This window comes from Haliotis asinina, chromosome 3 (assembly GCF_037392515.1).
Source record: "Haliotis asinina isolate JCU_RB_2024 chromosome 3, JCU_Hal_asi_v2, whole genome shotgun sequence".
In the NCBI taxonomy this organism is placed as follows: Eukaryota; Metazoa; Mollusca; class Gastropoda; order Lepetellida; family Haliotidae; genus Haliotis; species Haliotis asinina.
The window spans coordinates 13,982,579-13,998,412 of record NC_090282.1 but is presented as its reverse complement, the minus strand read 5'-3'; the positions used below and the strand labels follow the sequence as shown (position 1 = coordinate 13,998,412).

At 42.5% G+C, this 15,834-nt stretch overlaps 2 protein-coding genes across 2 annotated transcripts; one reads left to right on the top strand and one right to left on the bottom strand.

Moving 5' to 3' along the window:
• Window positions 1-213: 213 nt before the first annotated feature.
• On the top strand, window positions 214-7,988 carry LOC137278718 (alpha-amylase-like). Its single transcript, XM_067811233.1, has 8 exons — window positions 214-253; window positions 2,039-2,175; window positions 2,737-2,888; window positions 4,690-5,024; window positions 5,190-5,379; window positions 6,315-6,608; window positions 6,951-7,306; window positions 7,951-7,988. The coding sequence occupies exons 1-8, from the start codon at window positions 214-216 to the stop codon at window positions 7,986-7,988; spliced, it is 1,542 nt and encodes a 513-aa protein (XP_067667334.1).
• Window positions 7,989-8,861: 873 nt separating this feature from the next.
• Window positions 8,862-14,699, bottom strand: LOC137277199 (uncharacterized). Its single transcript, XM_067808872.1, has 5 exons — window positions 14,567-14,699; window positions 13,756-13,846; window positions 12,197-12,557; window positions 10,813-11,114; window positions 8,862-10,140 (listed from the first exon to the last, which is right to left on the bottom strand). Exons 1-5 carry the CDS (start codon window positions 14,582-14,584, stop codon window positions 10,028-10,030), a joined length of 885 nt encoding a protein of 294 aa, XP_067664973.1. The 5' UTR covers window positions 14,585-14,699; the 3' UTR covers window positions 8,862-10,027.
• Window positions 14,700-15,834: the final 1,135 nt, after the last annotated feature.

Here is a 15,834-nt window from a genome sequence, read left to right as displayed (position 1 = left end):
AAACCGAAAGAAATGTTGAAAATTATCTCTGAACAAATTTTAGAAAACCGTGGATGACATAACAGTTCTAGTTACAGATCTGCAAGTCACTTTATGTAACCGAAAAACATTATCTAAAAACACATGTTGTGACTGACCTCTCAGCTGAACGGTTGGTTCTCTCTGTATAAAGGCAAGACCAGCTGTCTATCTGTCAGTGACCCTCCTGTCGTCATGATACACTTCCATGTTTTAGCCTTCTTTCTTCCTACGGGTAAGCCCTGTCTTGGCATATCACACAGTCACACCATGAGGTCATGGCTACAGGAAGTGGTTTGTTGGTCTACAGTTGGTTGGTTTGTAGTCACACTCACAAATACTGCAGTTATATGGTTTGTATACAATCGAGTCGGGACCAGACAATCCAGTGATCAACAGTATGATCATCAATCGACGCAACTGAGATACGATAACACGTGACAACCACGCCTGCGAGCCTGACCACCAGTTAATCGCCTGTTGAGACAAACATGATTGCTGCAGACAGTTGTAGTACGGATCTTCATGGGTCTGTTGGTTAACAGGGGGAGTGACGTTTTATCCCCGTGTCCACACGGGGACAGATATGTCAGGTAGATGTTAAGCGATAGTGTTGGTGTACAGAACTTTTTCATGTCCTATCGTTACAAAGAATGCAAATCTTATGTGTTGATGCTTATCGTTTTGCTGAATATCTAAGCTTGTAACTCAGTCATTACCTGGTCGTGTCCAACGAAATTCCACTCGTTCTACAGAACATGATACAGTACATTGATGCTTTCCCTATGCGGTGGGCGAGGTGTCTGATGGTGCGCCAGACTACTTTTCCAGCTGTGACCGGGTGTATAAACCTTGGAGTCATCTTTGTGTGCAGACTCTTTCAGTGTTGTCACCTCTCCTTGTGTACAGTACACAAACCAATGACAAATGACATTTTGGGTGACCCTAAAACTACTTTAATATCTGTTAGGAGCAGTTCATGCCGTATCCCCCCCCAAACGGCAGCAAAAATTGTGTCAAGAACCATAACATATGACGAATCTGGCGAGCGGCCTGTACTGGCAGGTCGAGCTGATTACAAGATCCTGATCATAAAGTTCCACTCCTAAACCCAGTTAGTACCTGATTACTTATCTGACTGTCCAGTCATATCAACCTTTAATTTCTGCTGTGAATCAGTCCCTTGTAAACCAAAGGAAATCTGACAACGTTTGCCACACTTCTGTGGAACATCTTCCTTCATGGGTAAAAGAAAGAAAACCTCTAAGAATTCTGTTCACACATCAGGACATTTCTGTCCACACTCTCTTTATTGAATTTAACCTTTGCTATGTATCAGTGAACTTGTATCCGCAAAGATGTTTCCGACTTTGTGTTCCACTGTGAACATTCACCTTGTGTGTGGGGTTATCGTATAACTATCGGACCTGTTATAACTATTCGTACTTATATCAACTATAATAATGACAGGAGATTGGTTTAAGCTTACAGTTGGACTTGTAAGTTGAAACACAGATACTTAAACTAGTGTAACAGGGTAGTCTTAGACCTCTGTTTCGATTTGATTCGTAATCAGGCGTGGTCAATGAAACTCTAGTAATTATAAGGGTGAGTCGGATACTGTGAATTGTTTTTACATGTTTTAGTGTATAGAGTCATGATCTAAGGATGAATCTTTCAGTGACGTGTACTGATGCACGTGTTAACATGTAAAATCATTCCTGGATAAGATACCAAATGAAGGCCCATTCTGCACAAGGCCGAGTCGCCAAAGAAAGTGCTTTGTCACACTTATTGATAACTGTTTCACTGTTCAATACATTCCGAAAAAGTATGCCATTATCTCTTGGTAAAAGAAATTGTAAATGTTGAAGTAACGGTAAAATGCTAGTTCCAGTAGATTCTAAATAGATTCTAGAAAGCAGAACATAATTTTCTTTCATTAAATAATCATTTACTCACTCAGAAATTCCAGTTTAGTACTGAACATGAATCTCTCTTCTGTGGCACCGTCACACAGCATTAGGGTCGATCTTCAGTGACACCCACTGTGCAGCGGGGAGGTCTGCTATTGTCCACCTGTTCGAATGGACTTGGTCAGACGTTACAAAGGAATGTGAGAGGTTTCTCGGACCATACGGCTACTGTGGTGTTCAGGTAAGCCAGTCTGAATGTATTCCTTCTAAACTAAGAAACGTATCGTCATATACATTTGATATTTGCAATAAGGAACACATTCGGCATGTTTGGTTTCTTTGTTTCATACAAGAGTAATGAACTATACGTAATGCAGTTTTCATGATGTTAAGACAAAGATAAAGTATGTCTACTTGTAAAGACGTGCATCGATGCACTAGAAACCTCACTCACTCTCTCACTCAAGCGTCTATATTTCTCAACAGTTTTAACGTTTTGCTAAAAATTCAAGGAAGGACTGTTTGCTCCAGATACAGCTAAGTTCGCCCACTTAGGTTTTACCATTCCATGCGTAGTCCATTCAGTCAAGAAAATTGCGTTGTATGGCACGTCGTTTGTCGTCATGATGCTCGATACTGTCCCTAACAGTGATCCAGTTTTTCTCTCTGCCCATTGGTGGCTACTTTACATGAAATCAGTGAAGGGTGCTAACGATAGAACCGATATATGTATATATTTATTGAAATGAAGCTTCGATTAAAACTGATGGCATTCAGTAAGAACAGTGTGTGTTTTAACCAGATATCGCCTCCCAATGAGAACGAAATTGTCACTAAGCCGAGAAGGCCATGGTGGGAGAGGTACCAGCCCGTCAGCTACAAACTACAGACGAGAAGCGGTACTGAGCAAGAACTGAGGGACATGGTGGCTAGGTGCAACAAAGTTGGAGTCCGGTGAGCTTCACACATCAACACAGATGATCGGGGATTTGTTAAAGGAGAATGTCACACATATATACATATGGAAATTAATTAAGCAACACCAAATTCAAAGACACATAAAAACTTAACAAAGTTTAACGAAGTAATTTTGATGATTGATTATTCAATTTTGATGTATTGACATACAGCATGAGCTTTTCATGGGTTGATATGACGCGCGTGAAGCTTGCACAGCGCACGTGCATTGCTTTAACCTCAACTTTCGAAAAATGCACTTTTTCCCTGGGGTGTTTACAAGCGCAGGTTGTCGATTGCATTCGGTTTTTCATTCATTTCAATGTCATGGCACGTAGGAAATTATCAGAGGCCACTCGTTGGCAAATAATCGGCATGAGGAATGCTGGTATGTCTCTAAGACAAATCGGGACTCAAATCGGACGACATCATTCCATAATTTCAAAACTTTTGAAAAAATACCGGGCCACTAATGAAGTTAAAGACCTGCCTAGACCAGGAAGACCCAGGAAGACCACAGTCCGGGAGGACAGAGCTTTACTGAGACGTGTACGGCGCAGGTCCTTCGACTCGAGCTCTCGGTTGAGACAGGAGTGGCTTCCAGGGAGACCCATCTCGAACAGGACTGTTCGGAATCGTCTGAAAGCTGCAGGATACCGGGCAAGGAGGCCAATCAAGCGACCCAGACTGTCTCCAGCCCATAAGGCAGCCCGACTGGCCTGGTGTAATGACCGTTTGCACTGGAACATTGCCTCTTGGAGGAAGGTCCATTTCTCAGATGAGAGCCGGTTCTTGCTGCACATGGTGGACGGTCGTACTCGGGTCTGGAGGCAGAGGAACACAGCAATGGCTCCACGGAACATCCAGGAGACTGTGGCCTTTGGGGGAGGTTCCGTTATGGTATGGGGGTGCATTTCCATGAACTGCAAGTTGGATATCATTACCATCCGTGGCAACCTTAACGGTGTTCGTTACCAACAGGAGGTTCTTGACAGGGCTGTGGTACCTCATTTTGAGAACCATCCTCTGGCAACGAGACCCATATTTATGGACGACAATGCTAGACCTCACAGGGCGCATGCTGTAAATGATTTTTTGCGGCAAAATGCAATTGACAGAATTCCATGGCCTGCCATGAGCCCTGACCTCAACCCCATTGAACATTTGTGGGACTTTATTGGCCGTCGTGTGAGGCAGAGAGACCCACCAGTCCATAATCTCAACGAATTGACGGCTGCCCTGCATGAGGAGTGGAACAGGATCCCCCAGAATCAGATCCGGAGACTCATCCAAGGAATGAGGAGGCGTCTGGAATCGGTGGTGCGTGCGCAGGGAGGACACACTAGATATTGATGAAAGTCGGTGTGCAGACTCTCAGATGACTGTTCTTTCTTTCCATGTGACATTTGTGTTAATACACCTGACAACAACGTCTGTGGATGAATAGTAAATTGTGTCCATTTTTTCATGAATTTAAGACAGTTTTAAGAATTTGGATTTCGTTGCAATAAAGCAAAGTCTTGATACTTTTTCCCTTTAAGTTGTTTGTCAGAGATCGTCTGTTGAATAAAAAAGTGTCAAACTATATCAACCCGGCATATTTTGATTGTCAGAACACTTCAAAGTTGCTCCAATAGAAAAAATTGGGGTGTTGCTTGATTAATTTCCAGGTGTATAGATGAGTACATTAGTTACTCAGCCAGGTGCAATAAGGTTGGAGTCAGGTGAGCTTCACACAATAAAGGGCCCCTATATAATGGACCCGATATAAACCCCCAGTCCAACTCACCTTTTCCAGAATCTATGCCGACATTACGATCAACGACATGACCGGGGTGGCTGGAAGAGGTGTAGGCACAGCTGGGTCCTCATTCGACACTAACCAACTGCAGTACCCAGGGGTCCCATACGGCCCCACAGACTTCAACGACGGCTCCAACTGTCACTCTGCCGACCTCACCATCCACGACTATAATAATGCAGAGGAAGTTCGAAACTGCCGCCTGGAGGGCTTAGCGGATCTGAAACTCTCCAAAGATTATGTTAGAGGCAAGATTGCCGAATACCTCGACCACCTGGTGGACATTGGTGTGGCGGGATTCAGAGTCGACGCTGCCAAACACATGTGGCCAGGTATTTCTACTTGTATTGGTTTATTGTGTTCACATTGTGGATGTACATGTTCACAGTTCGCCATAGCGGTTAAGGTCGGTGGCTCGGCCAACAGCCGTTTGAAGATGGCTGTGTAGGATTCAGCTTTGATTCATGCGAGTACGGTTATGTTGTGTTATGTTGCAGGTGACCTAACGGCGATCTTTGGGAGGGTAAAGGATCTCCGCTCGGATATATTCGGAAACGGAAAGAAACCGTTCATATATCAGGAAGTGATCGATCTTGGAGGTAGTGAGCCTATCAAAGGAGGCCAGTACCTTAGTAGTGGAAGAGTGACCAACTTCATCTTTGGTTCCAAACTTGGTCAGGTCTTCAGGTACAACCCACGATTCCTGTAGGATACCTTCCTCTTGTGACTGTTGCAGCCTTGTTAGTTATCGTGGCATCCATTGGGCATTTGAGGACTGACCACTAACACAGTCTCAAACATATACATTTACCCACAGATAAGCCTATCACGTTCTACAGACTTTTTTGTCTTCAGAATTCGGCTTATCCACGGTAATATACCGTAACTCACTGTTGTAGTGTCTATGGTAAAGAACAAAAGTTGTCTAATCGGAACTGGTTTACAATCCGGACAAACGAGCCGGTCCTAGGCCATTACGTAATATACAGATTCCACTACACACCTGTCTGCACTAATTGAGTTTCCTAGTATTCATTGTCATTCCATAAGCTGGCGAGTGAATAGGGAAACATTCAACTTCATCGACAACAATCTCTTGCTTGTTTCATGATGACAACTTTTATGGACACACAACTTCTTATATTTTGCGAAAGGCGACCATTAGATATGGTTTCTAATATTGTTGTCAAGATTCGAATGTCGTTGTCACTTACTTGACATTGACATTAGAATCCATGTCTAAACGTCGCCTTTCATAGAATAAAATAAGTTGTATAACCAAACATCACTTGTCATCGTTCAGCGTCTTGTATGTTGGATCGAGCGGAGTTTCGAAATAGATCCTTCCGTCTATTGGTTGTGATTAAGGGGATGTTGCTTGTGATCCAACAGTACCATTCCACCGGCAAATGGACAGATGTCTGTCACCGGTTCCACTACACCAAATCACAATTAGCTGTTCGGTTCCAAGGCCATTACGTGAGATTCAGGTCGAGATATGAGGCACAACCAAGCAAACTTCAACTAGGCAAAAAAGACAAAGATAGGAACTTTATTTATTGCATTCTTATTTTTGTGTAAGCATCACTGATCGGTGAAACAATCAATGTTTCTAATTTCAGAAAGCAAAATCCCATGAAGTATTTATCCAACTGGGGATCAGCTTGGGGAATGCTAAGCTCTGATGATTCTGTCGTTTTCATCGATAACCATGACAACCAGCGTGGCCATGGCGGCGGTGGAGGTCCAATCACCCACTTCGAGCCCCGTGCTTATAAGCTGGCTACAGCCTTCATGTTGGCCCATCCATATGGCTTCCCCAGGGTGATGAGCTCGTATGACTTCAACCGAGCCAACCCTGACCAAGGACCCCCTCAGAACGGTGACATGAGTACCAAGCCAGTCACCATCAATAGGTATTGTAATCCATTTCATCCAGTAAATATGTTCGATATAGGTGCCCCATACAAAATGATGAGTGGAATAGAGTTGCTGTAAATATGCGTCATCATAAGAGAAAAAAAACTTTCGTTTTTCGCAAAAGCAAAACACATTGGACCTAAAATGGTACATACCGGCGAACAATTTAATGAAAGTATCACTGAAATTATAACACCAGGTGTTCGCGAGAAAGTAAGTCTGTCCTTCAGATAACATTCTTTACTTACATAGTTTGCTAAAGGAAAACAGTACATATTGCTTGACGCCAGTGCCTGGCTGTAATATAACCAGAAACAGTCGCAGCATCTATATTTCAGTGATATGACCTGTGGCAACGGGTGGACTTGTGAGCACCGATGGCGTCAGATGTACAACATGGTTGCCTTCAGGAACATCGCAGGTTACTCCGGGTTATCAAACTGGTGGGCTGGTTCAGACTATCAGATAGCATTTTCCAGAGGAAACAAGGCCTTCATTGCCTTCAACCTTGAAGGATACGACCTTTCCAAAACTCTCAATACCGGACTTCCGGCTGGAAGTTATTGTGATGTCATTTCCGGCAACCTTGAGAATGGCAGTTGCACTGGCAAGACAATTAACGTAGACGGAAGTGGCCATGCTTCGATTCATATTGGCAGCTCTGACGAGGACCCAATGGTGGCCATTCATGTCGGTAAGAAGTTATGAATGACACCAAAATGATGATAAGAAATATGACAAGGTCAGTTATTTGTAAATGAATCATGAGCAAAGTTAAAATAGGCCTGAACAATGAACTCAATGCACATCTTGCAGTGGTAGCCACCATGATGCAGTTAGACAACAGAGGGACAATGTACACAATGGTTTATCTGATTCATGATATCATGGGTTATATTAATGGTTAGCAATACGTAACAAGAAAATATGTATTTTGGTAATGTTTTCACATATTATCAAACGTCTGTGTACAAACGTTTAGATCTGGCTACAAAATATTAAACCCATAAAGTAATACCTTTATTCAAAATTCATTATCACTGGAAGTCCTACATAAATATATACTTGTGACATACACATTTTTGCCACGTAAGATTAGTAGACTAGCTACTGGTTCATCTCAAACGGTGACAGTGACAATGAAGACGATGATCTAGCACCGTCAATACTTCGAGAGTATTGTTAACATTAAACCGTGATAATATGGCTTAACATACTTCGACAAATGGCCTTGAAGCGAAATATAATCTGAAAAAGGGACGATCCATAAACCAAACTGGATCCTTAGATCTTTACAGGTACTGACGCTGTTAATGATATTCTATGGTATATTTTCAGGTGCCAAAAAGGGTGCGGTAGGAAAGCGAGTTGGTTAAATGATCTAATGCGTGATAATCCAGTTGTAGCTGTATGTACTTGATTATAAATTATTGCTTCATTTTGCGATTTTTTGTCATTTAGAATGATGTGGTTGGGTTTAACTCTCGGTGTGTCAGTTTGGCATGAAAGGAAGGCCGGAAGTGACGATGTGTGCTAAACACCTATTTTATGAAGACATTTTGGAGCCGTTTCAGATTGAAAAGGTGTGATGTGATGTGGTATGGTGATGTGGTGTGTTGTGTGGAGACGTGGTGAGGAGAAGTAGTGTGTGGTGTGGAGTGGTGTGGTGTAGTGTAGTGAAGTGTGATGTGGTGTAGAGATGTGTGGTGTGGTGTGGTGTGGTGTGGTGGGTGTGGTGTGGTGTAGTGTGATTTGGTGTGGTGTGTGGTGATATGACGTAATGTGATGTGATGATGTAGTGTGGTGTGGTGATGTATGTTGTGTGGTGATGTGATATTCTGTGTGATGTGGTGATGTGATGTGGTGAGTAGTGATGTGGTGATGTGGTGATGTGGTGTGTGGTGATGTGATGTGATGTGATGTGAAATGATGTGGTGTGATGTGGTGGGGTGATATGATGTGTGATGTGGTGTGATGTGATGTAAAATGATGTTATGTGATGTATTGTGGTGTTATTGATAATGTGATGTGATGTGGTGTGTGGTGATGTGATGTGATGATGTGATGTGGTGTTTGGTCATACCAATGCTCTGGCACCCTGATGATCATGAGAAAAGTCCTATGCCGTAAAGATTGCTGTCGAGTGATCTCAGCTGAATGTAGCTGCATCTCCGTGTTTAAACATCAGACCCAAAAACGTGGAGTTTTAGAACGTTTGTAGTGTCTGAGAAACAATAACAACAGCAATAACAAGAAGCACATTTATATAACATCAATAACATACAACGCATGTCTATAGGATATACACGTATCCCCTGGGTGCTTATTGATTTTCTATTCTCAACTCCCGTGGGAGTATGCAGCCAAATCTGTCTGTTTGCGTCTGCAGCATCCACATAACCATCTCAATGTGCCCGAAACCTATCCCATGCTGTGGGAATAGACACGGCTTTCAAACAGAACCATCTGCCTCGGACACATCATGTTTTAGGACTTGGTTGTAAACAAAAGGCAGCATTAAATAATTCCAGCTTACTAATCACATTCACCCGACCAAATACCCAAGCATTATTGCTTACGAATTTGCTTCGACAACACCAAGAGTCAGAACTAACTGTTAATCAAAAAACGAAAGATGTATTTACATTTAGTACTACATGTAAGGGTAACGCTATCAAGTTGAAACGGCGAACCCGCATTCGTGTAACCACCCCACTGACCATAACGCTTAGCTCAAACAGCGTGTAACGTTAAACTACCTTTCAGGGAGTTTTAGGCAGACAGACGGAGCCGTGCGCGACAGCAACAAGAACAAGACGTTGACCAAGGTGAATGTTGTCATGATGCTTAAAAGTCAACGAGTCATTATCGGCTATTGAACACGAAATAAACATGTATTCATTCGTTTATAATCATCACCACTAACACTGTGTATGGTCAATACAATGAAAAGAAGGGACATACTAAATTCTTATTTAATTGTCCAGCTGCCATCGAGGTTGCGCCAGTACTGGTTAACTGTTCTTCGTCATAGAATTAACAATGATTGTGGTCACAGCCTGCTTAATCGCGCAGTCAATAACCTCTCGTTTCACAATTTCGGAGGTAAAGGCTACTGACACCACCAAAGGTGTAAATTGTCGTGGTTGGTGGCATTGAGTGCGTATAGCTTCTAGCAAAATTCCAGCAACATCATGGTGGGGGACACCAGAAAGGGGCTTAACACATTGCACATACTAGGAAATCGAACCCGGTCTTAATCGTGACGAGCGAACGCTTTAACCACAAGGCTACCCCGCCGCCATGTTGGCATTTAACTATTGTTTAGAGAATAAGGTTTTGACGCACACGAAAACATGACTATAATTAGCACTAAGTACTGAGCGGAGGATTGCAGTTGCCCCAGGATGGTCCATCACGCATGTTTCTTCTTTGTTCGTACGTAGCTGCGCAGCTGGTATCCCTTCTCGCCGTGTTCCAGTGAGAGAAGGTTCAGACCGTCCAGGCTCCAGACCACATATATGGCATCTATGGGAGAGATATCTCATGTCAGCTAAAACGTAAAACTCAGGTGTGTGAGATTATTAATGAACAGGTATAAATCAGATTCCTGACGACAGAGATGAAAGAGACGGACATGATGTACAGAAAATCTCGCCCTAACCACGTGTCGTGGAATGTTGAGAGCTCAGTCCATAGAAAATTCAGACTTTAAATATTGTATCGACGACTTTTGATATATTTCATTTAAAGACAAGACGATTCTAGTTACCATCCATATTCATTCTTCTAACTTGTGCTTTGATGAGAACCAGTGTTCTGGGCCCATTTGCACAAATCGATCATAGCTCATTGTAACTCCCATTCTCCAACATAGACTTCAGATAGCCGTAGCGCTAAGATCGCTTTGTGCAAGTTGGCCCTAATTTTCTTTCTTTGTTTGCTTGTTCTTCATCGCCACACACAGCCATATTCCAGCTATATGTCGGCGGCCTGTAAATATTCTGGACCGGACAACGGGCGTTGAACAACAAACAAACTGTTATATACAGGCTCTGTGACTGTGCACACATCAACATTTAGGGTAAACAGAAAACTGCACACAAATTTTCGGCAAATGTTTAGGTTGCACTTACCTTCCACTTTTAATCAACATTGACTTATAAACTACGTGCCCTATAACTGTCTGCAAACACTCACCTTTCTTCAGCTGGAGGCCTTTGTCACACATTGTGTCCAGCTTCCCTACCACGCCAGGTCCGACGTTGTAGCAGGACCTGTTCTTCATCATGACTAGCATCTCAAGGCCATCCAGAGTCAGGCTGATCATGGTAACATGGCGGACATTCACCAGTTGTTTCCGGTCCACGCTTTTCAGTGTTTTATTTCTCAGGTGTAGTAAGTGTAGCGTACCTCCGCCCCCTTCTCCACCTGCAGACTCTACCGTGTATATCTTCCCCCTGGGGATCAGGAAGAACATGCCACAACGTCCAGCGATGTTCCTGAAAACCGAATTCCTCATAGAGATTGGCCTTTATCAACATCAACAATAACATCATTTGTGTGGCAATCATAAATGTATGTAGAGGTAAAATTCTACGCTAACGTGTTTTAGATAACACATTACTTAGTTAGCAGGTATAAAAGAATCACGATAACAGAGATAATGTAAATTAAAAGACTTATGTTTGATGTTAATGGTAACTAACACACAACCCAAGAAGACCCAAAGTATTTGAGATACTTACCGAGAAAATAAGCAAACGCGTAGAATCGAACTGATACACAATAGGAATACAATGCTAGAGAATGATAAGAGGCAATGTCAAAGAATGATCTTTACTCAAAAACAGATGTCGACCCGTGAAGGTCCAGGGTAGAACAGGCTTTCAGCAACCCATGCTTGCCATGAAAGGCGACTATGCTTGTTGTAAGAGGCGACTAACATGATCGGATGATCAGGTTCGATGACATCGTTGACACACGTCACCGGTTCACAGTTGCGCAGATCGATGCTCATGCAGTTGATCACTGGATTGTCTGCTCGATTATTTACAGACCACCGCCATAAAGCTGGAATATTGCTGAGTGCGGCGTAAAACTAAACTCACTCACTCACTCAAATATCAATGTCATTCCACTGGACAACAAACGCCTATTCCTTTCGACACATGTCCGCCTGGCCATTGCTGGGAACTAAACGAGGAACATGCGAATCGGGGGATCGTGCATTTAGATTTTAAACGGAATACTCATAGATCGGCGCTTATAACTGCATTCTCCAAATAGTTTGATCGTAGACCGACCTACCTACCTACCTGCCTGCCTGCCTGCCTGCCTGTCTGCCTGCCTGCCTGCCTGCACGCACGCACGCACGCACGCACGCACGCACGCACGCACGCACGCACGCACGCACGCACGCACGCACGCACGCACGCACGCACGCACGCACGCACGCACGCACGCACGCACGCATATATATACATTACAGCTTATATACATGTAAGCTGTAATGCTTATACATTACAGCTTAGTTCGTACTTATAGGGCGAACTTCTGTTTTCAGAATACTTTACACACGTACTCGATAACGTAATGTCCGGCAAATGCAGATGTGGACCCACTGTGGTCTTTGTAACGTACATAGTACATGCGACTGGCTGGCCGTCTCAGGCTGTAGGATACTCCCATGTACAGACAGAATTCTCCACTCTGTTGGCAATGGCCAAAGTGAGCGTGACTCACATTAGCCCGTGGCATTCCAAGAATCCTTAATGACCTCCACAAGGTTGTTTTGTAATTTGTTTCAGCTATGAAGGTGCGACCGGAAGCACTCTTCAGTAAGTAGTAGGTGATGTCCCGGTTGACAGGACTGGCAGCAAAACCCAGGATATTTCTTTCATTTTCCAGGGGGACGATGCCCTCCTCGGACGTGAATACCGTTTCTGAAATAGGTATTGGCACAGCCTTAGTCTCTTTGGAAACACAAATTCGTGTCATTTATTAGAGTCAGTGAGTGAGTTTAGTTTTACACCGCACTCAGCAATGTTCCACCTAAATGGTGGCGATCTGTAGATAATCAAATCTGGACCAGACAGTCCAGTGAACAACAGCATGAACATTAATCTGAGCAATTGGGAAGCCATGACATGAGTCAACCTCAATCATTAGAATTAGGTAGTGTTTGTGAATCGTTGTTCAACTGAACACCGCAGCTGCGGTGACTTACTGAATGTGAAATGGGAAACCCACTAAAAATAAAGGCCATTCATGATAAATCACCCCATTGATGATCGCACCCAAGCAAAAACACTCATCTTCATAATCACCCGATTGGTCCACGACGACAGGTGTTTAGTCGTGCTAACCAACTGTTCCACTCGTCCTTTACTGGTTTGATCAGCGACAGCGTATTTCAAAACTAAGATGTGATGCTATGGGAATGTTAGGCTAAAATAATTAGGAAGACCAATCCTTATGCAGAGACGGTTCATCTAGTATTTGATTCAAGGATGTCATAATCACCTGTATTTCTAATTAAAGGAAATATTGTTAAACATATGATGATACTCCTTTTTAAAGCTAAATAACTATTCCCATTAAACTTAGGTTTCACGTGTCAAAAATGACAACTATGTTGACATATAACAGTCATTTCTGATTTTTCACTTTTCATAAGAAGGTAACGTGTTTGAGAAAAACGCAATGCCTGTTCTCCGAAAGCGCATGCATCCTGTTTAAGATAAAAGATAATTTCAATAATGGTTTTGTACTAGACCTAATTGTGATAATTTTCTGAAAGATTCCTGTCAGACAACCATTAATGGCAAAAGACACTAGGTGGAGCTTAACTTTTTAATTCTAGGCATACATTCAGCTATAGAACAACTTTGTTCATTGTGAAATTCAGAGGTATAACCAATAGCAACTAAACTACTGACTAAATGAAATTATTGTTTTAAAACAGGACTTACTCCGTAGTTGCCAACGATATAAAAAATCATACCAGGATAAAACTAGTTGCCGGAAAAAATGTGAAGTGAAGTCCTGACTGTGATGATCGTATGAAATACATCAGCATCGAATATCATGGTATACTTTCATTTGCCAACAGGTTTATTGAGTCAATACTCTGTCACTTACCATAAGCTGCACACACAGACTGACCCCTCCGCGTTTGAATACACTGCGCACCTTTTGAACAGGTCAGGTGGCGACATGGATAAAGGTCATCCTGCGAAAGAAACAAAATGTATCAAGACAGTTGTCTTACCAGATACACTTAGTATCCCCATGCTGAACGAAAAACCTCCACACATTAGCAAACACAGATCACCTTACTACGTGAAACGTCACATTCAAGTCCCCAGAGTAGAATAAAACATTTCGTTTGTTGTTCCTGATTTTAAGAACTGCCATTAAACATGAATATTGTTGAAATACATTCTATTTGACGACATTAGTGCAGTTGTATTCACTCCTTGATAAATAGTCCCATGGTTGTTTTATGGATGCACTGTTACGCTGTCTCTCGGAGAATTCGATCTTCACATTTTGATCACTACAAACAGATACACGTTAAAGTGTCCCTTCTGCTTCAATAGAATTTTCAGACTTAAATTTTCAGAGTTATAAAATATATACCACAACCATTTTATCTTCTACTTCTACGGATGAAATCATTTTTCTTTCCGTTTTTTGTTCATTAACGCTGACACATATTTGAACTTAGGGTGTCGTTTTGAGCCACTTCACGCTAAAATGTCTTAAGTCACTTTTGGCATCCTCCCCGCCCGAAAAAACCCCGAAAACATACAACAAACGCACAAATAAACAACAGCAACAACAACAAAAGACAACCTCCAAAACAACAACAAGAATAAAAAGCAAAACAAAACAAAAAAACCCATCAGAATGTACATGTTCCTTGCGTACTGTTTCACGTTTATGTTACCTGGGTCCATGAGTTCATCTCTGTGTAGACGACACCGACCTCACGGTAGACCTCGGCAGTTGTAGTGTCTACAGATCTCAAGGTACAGGTCAGGGTATCCCTGTGGTACGTGATGGACAAGCAAGCGGTCTGACTTCCACACAAAAGCAAACACATCTGGAAGCCGATTGGCTGATATGAGTCAAATCTTCCTGTGTGCACATTCGTGTGTACCCAGATCTGACCTTGCACCTGCTGACGAGAATGTGTTCCCTGTGAGCGGACATTATATGTGAGACTTGTGGTCAGGATCAACTGAACCAGACTAGAGAGTGGTACCATTTCCATCATGGTTTCACACCATCTGACCCTGGAGGTGTCTCCGAGAGCTTCCTGGACTGCGTATGTCTTCATGTGTGTCGTGTACAAAGACATGTTGCAGAATTAATACACTACAGTTTTGATGGTGGCTGTCACGCCTCAGACCCGAGAGCGACACATTGACGGACAAATAAAAACAAAATGTATTTTCACACGCGACTGAAATATCAGTGGTATCTATGTTATTTTCATTTTCACATTCTACCGTACATACGTGCCCAAAACGATGACAGAAGTAAAGCAAACAAAAGCAGCAAAATCAACTTGTAAGTGTTTTCAAAATGCTTCCTGACAGATCAAACCGAATAACTCTACTTTCTGTTTACTTCTGTATATTTTCAGATGTGTGGTGTCGTTGTTGTGATGTTTCCTCGAGCTCCCTGTTCTCTTCTCGGTGATCTGAAGCATCCGTGGCAAATCTGTCTCATCTTCTCTGTCTTTTTAGATGGCAAATCCACATAAATATTTTCCATCGGTAAAATTTGGAAATATACCCCCTCCTTATACGAAGCAAATAAGGACAATTTCCCGATTTAATTCTTTATATTCTCTAAATATGAATAATACTCTTTTGAGCAAAGTTAATATTTTCTCAATCGCCTTTTTCATCCGAAAAGGGATAGTGAGTTTTCCAAGCAGCCCATAGTGGGTAAGAGTCGTGTATAATATTTAAATGTACTTTGTACAGGAAGATATATACACATGTGTGAGTGAGTGACTAGTTTCACGTCGCTTTTAACACTATTCCACCAATATCATAACAGGGGACACCAGGAATGGCCCTTACACATCTTTACCCAGATGGGGCAACTCTGCCGCCTCATATATACAAGTGCTATACATAAAGTCCCATATTGAAACGGCAGAAACTGATAAGTTTGAGTACAGAGCTGTCTTCGTGTTTTTGG

Coding starts and splice junctions, on each gene's coding strand:
- LOC137277199 (XM_067808872.1), bottom strand. Junction 12,558..13,755: donor GTCTGTGTGTGCAGCTTATG/GTAAGTGACAGA, acceptor TACCTATTTCAG/AAACGGTATTCACGTCCGAG. Junction 11,115..12,196: donor GCCGGACATTACGTTATCGA/GTACGTGTGTAA, acceptor TTCGGTTTTCAG/GAACATCGCTGGACGTTGTG.
- LOC137278718 (XM_067811233.1), top strand. CDS start 214: ATGATACACTTCCATGTTTTAGCCTTCTTTCTTCCTACGG. Junction 2,176..2,736: donor ACGGCTACTGTGGTGTTCAG/GTAAGCCAGTCT, acceptor TGTTTTAACCAG/ATATCGCCTCCCAATGAGAA. Junction 2,889..4,689: donor TGCAACAAAGTTGGAGTCCG/GTGAGCTTCACA, acceptor CACCTTTTCCAG/AATCTATGCCGACATTACGA.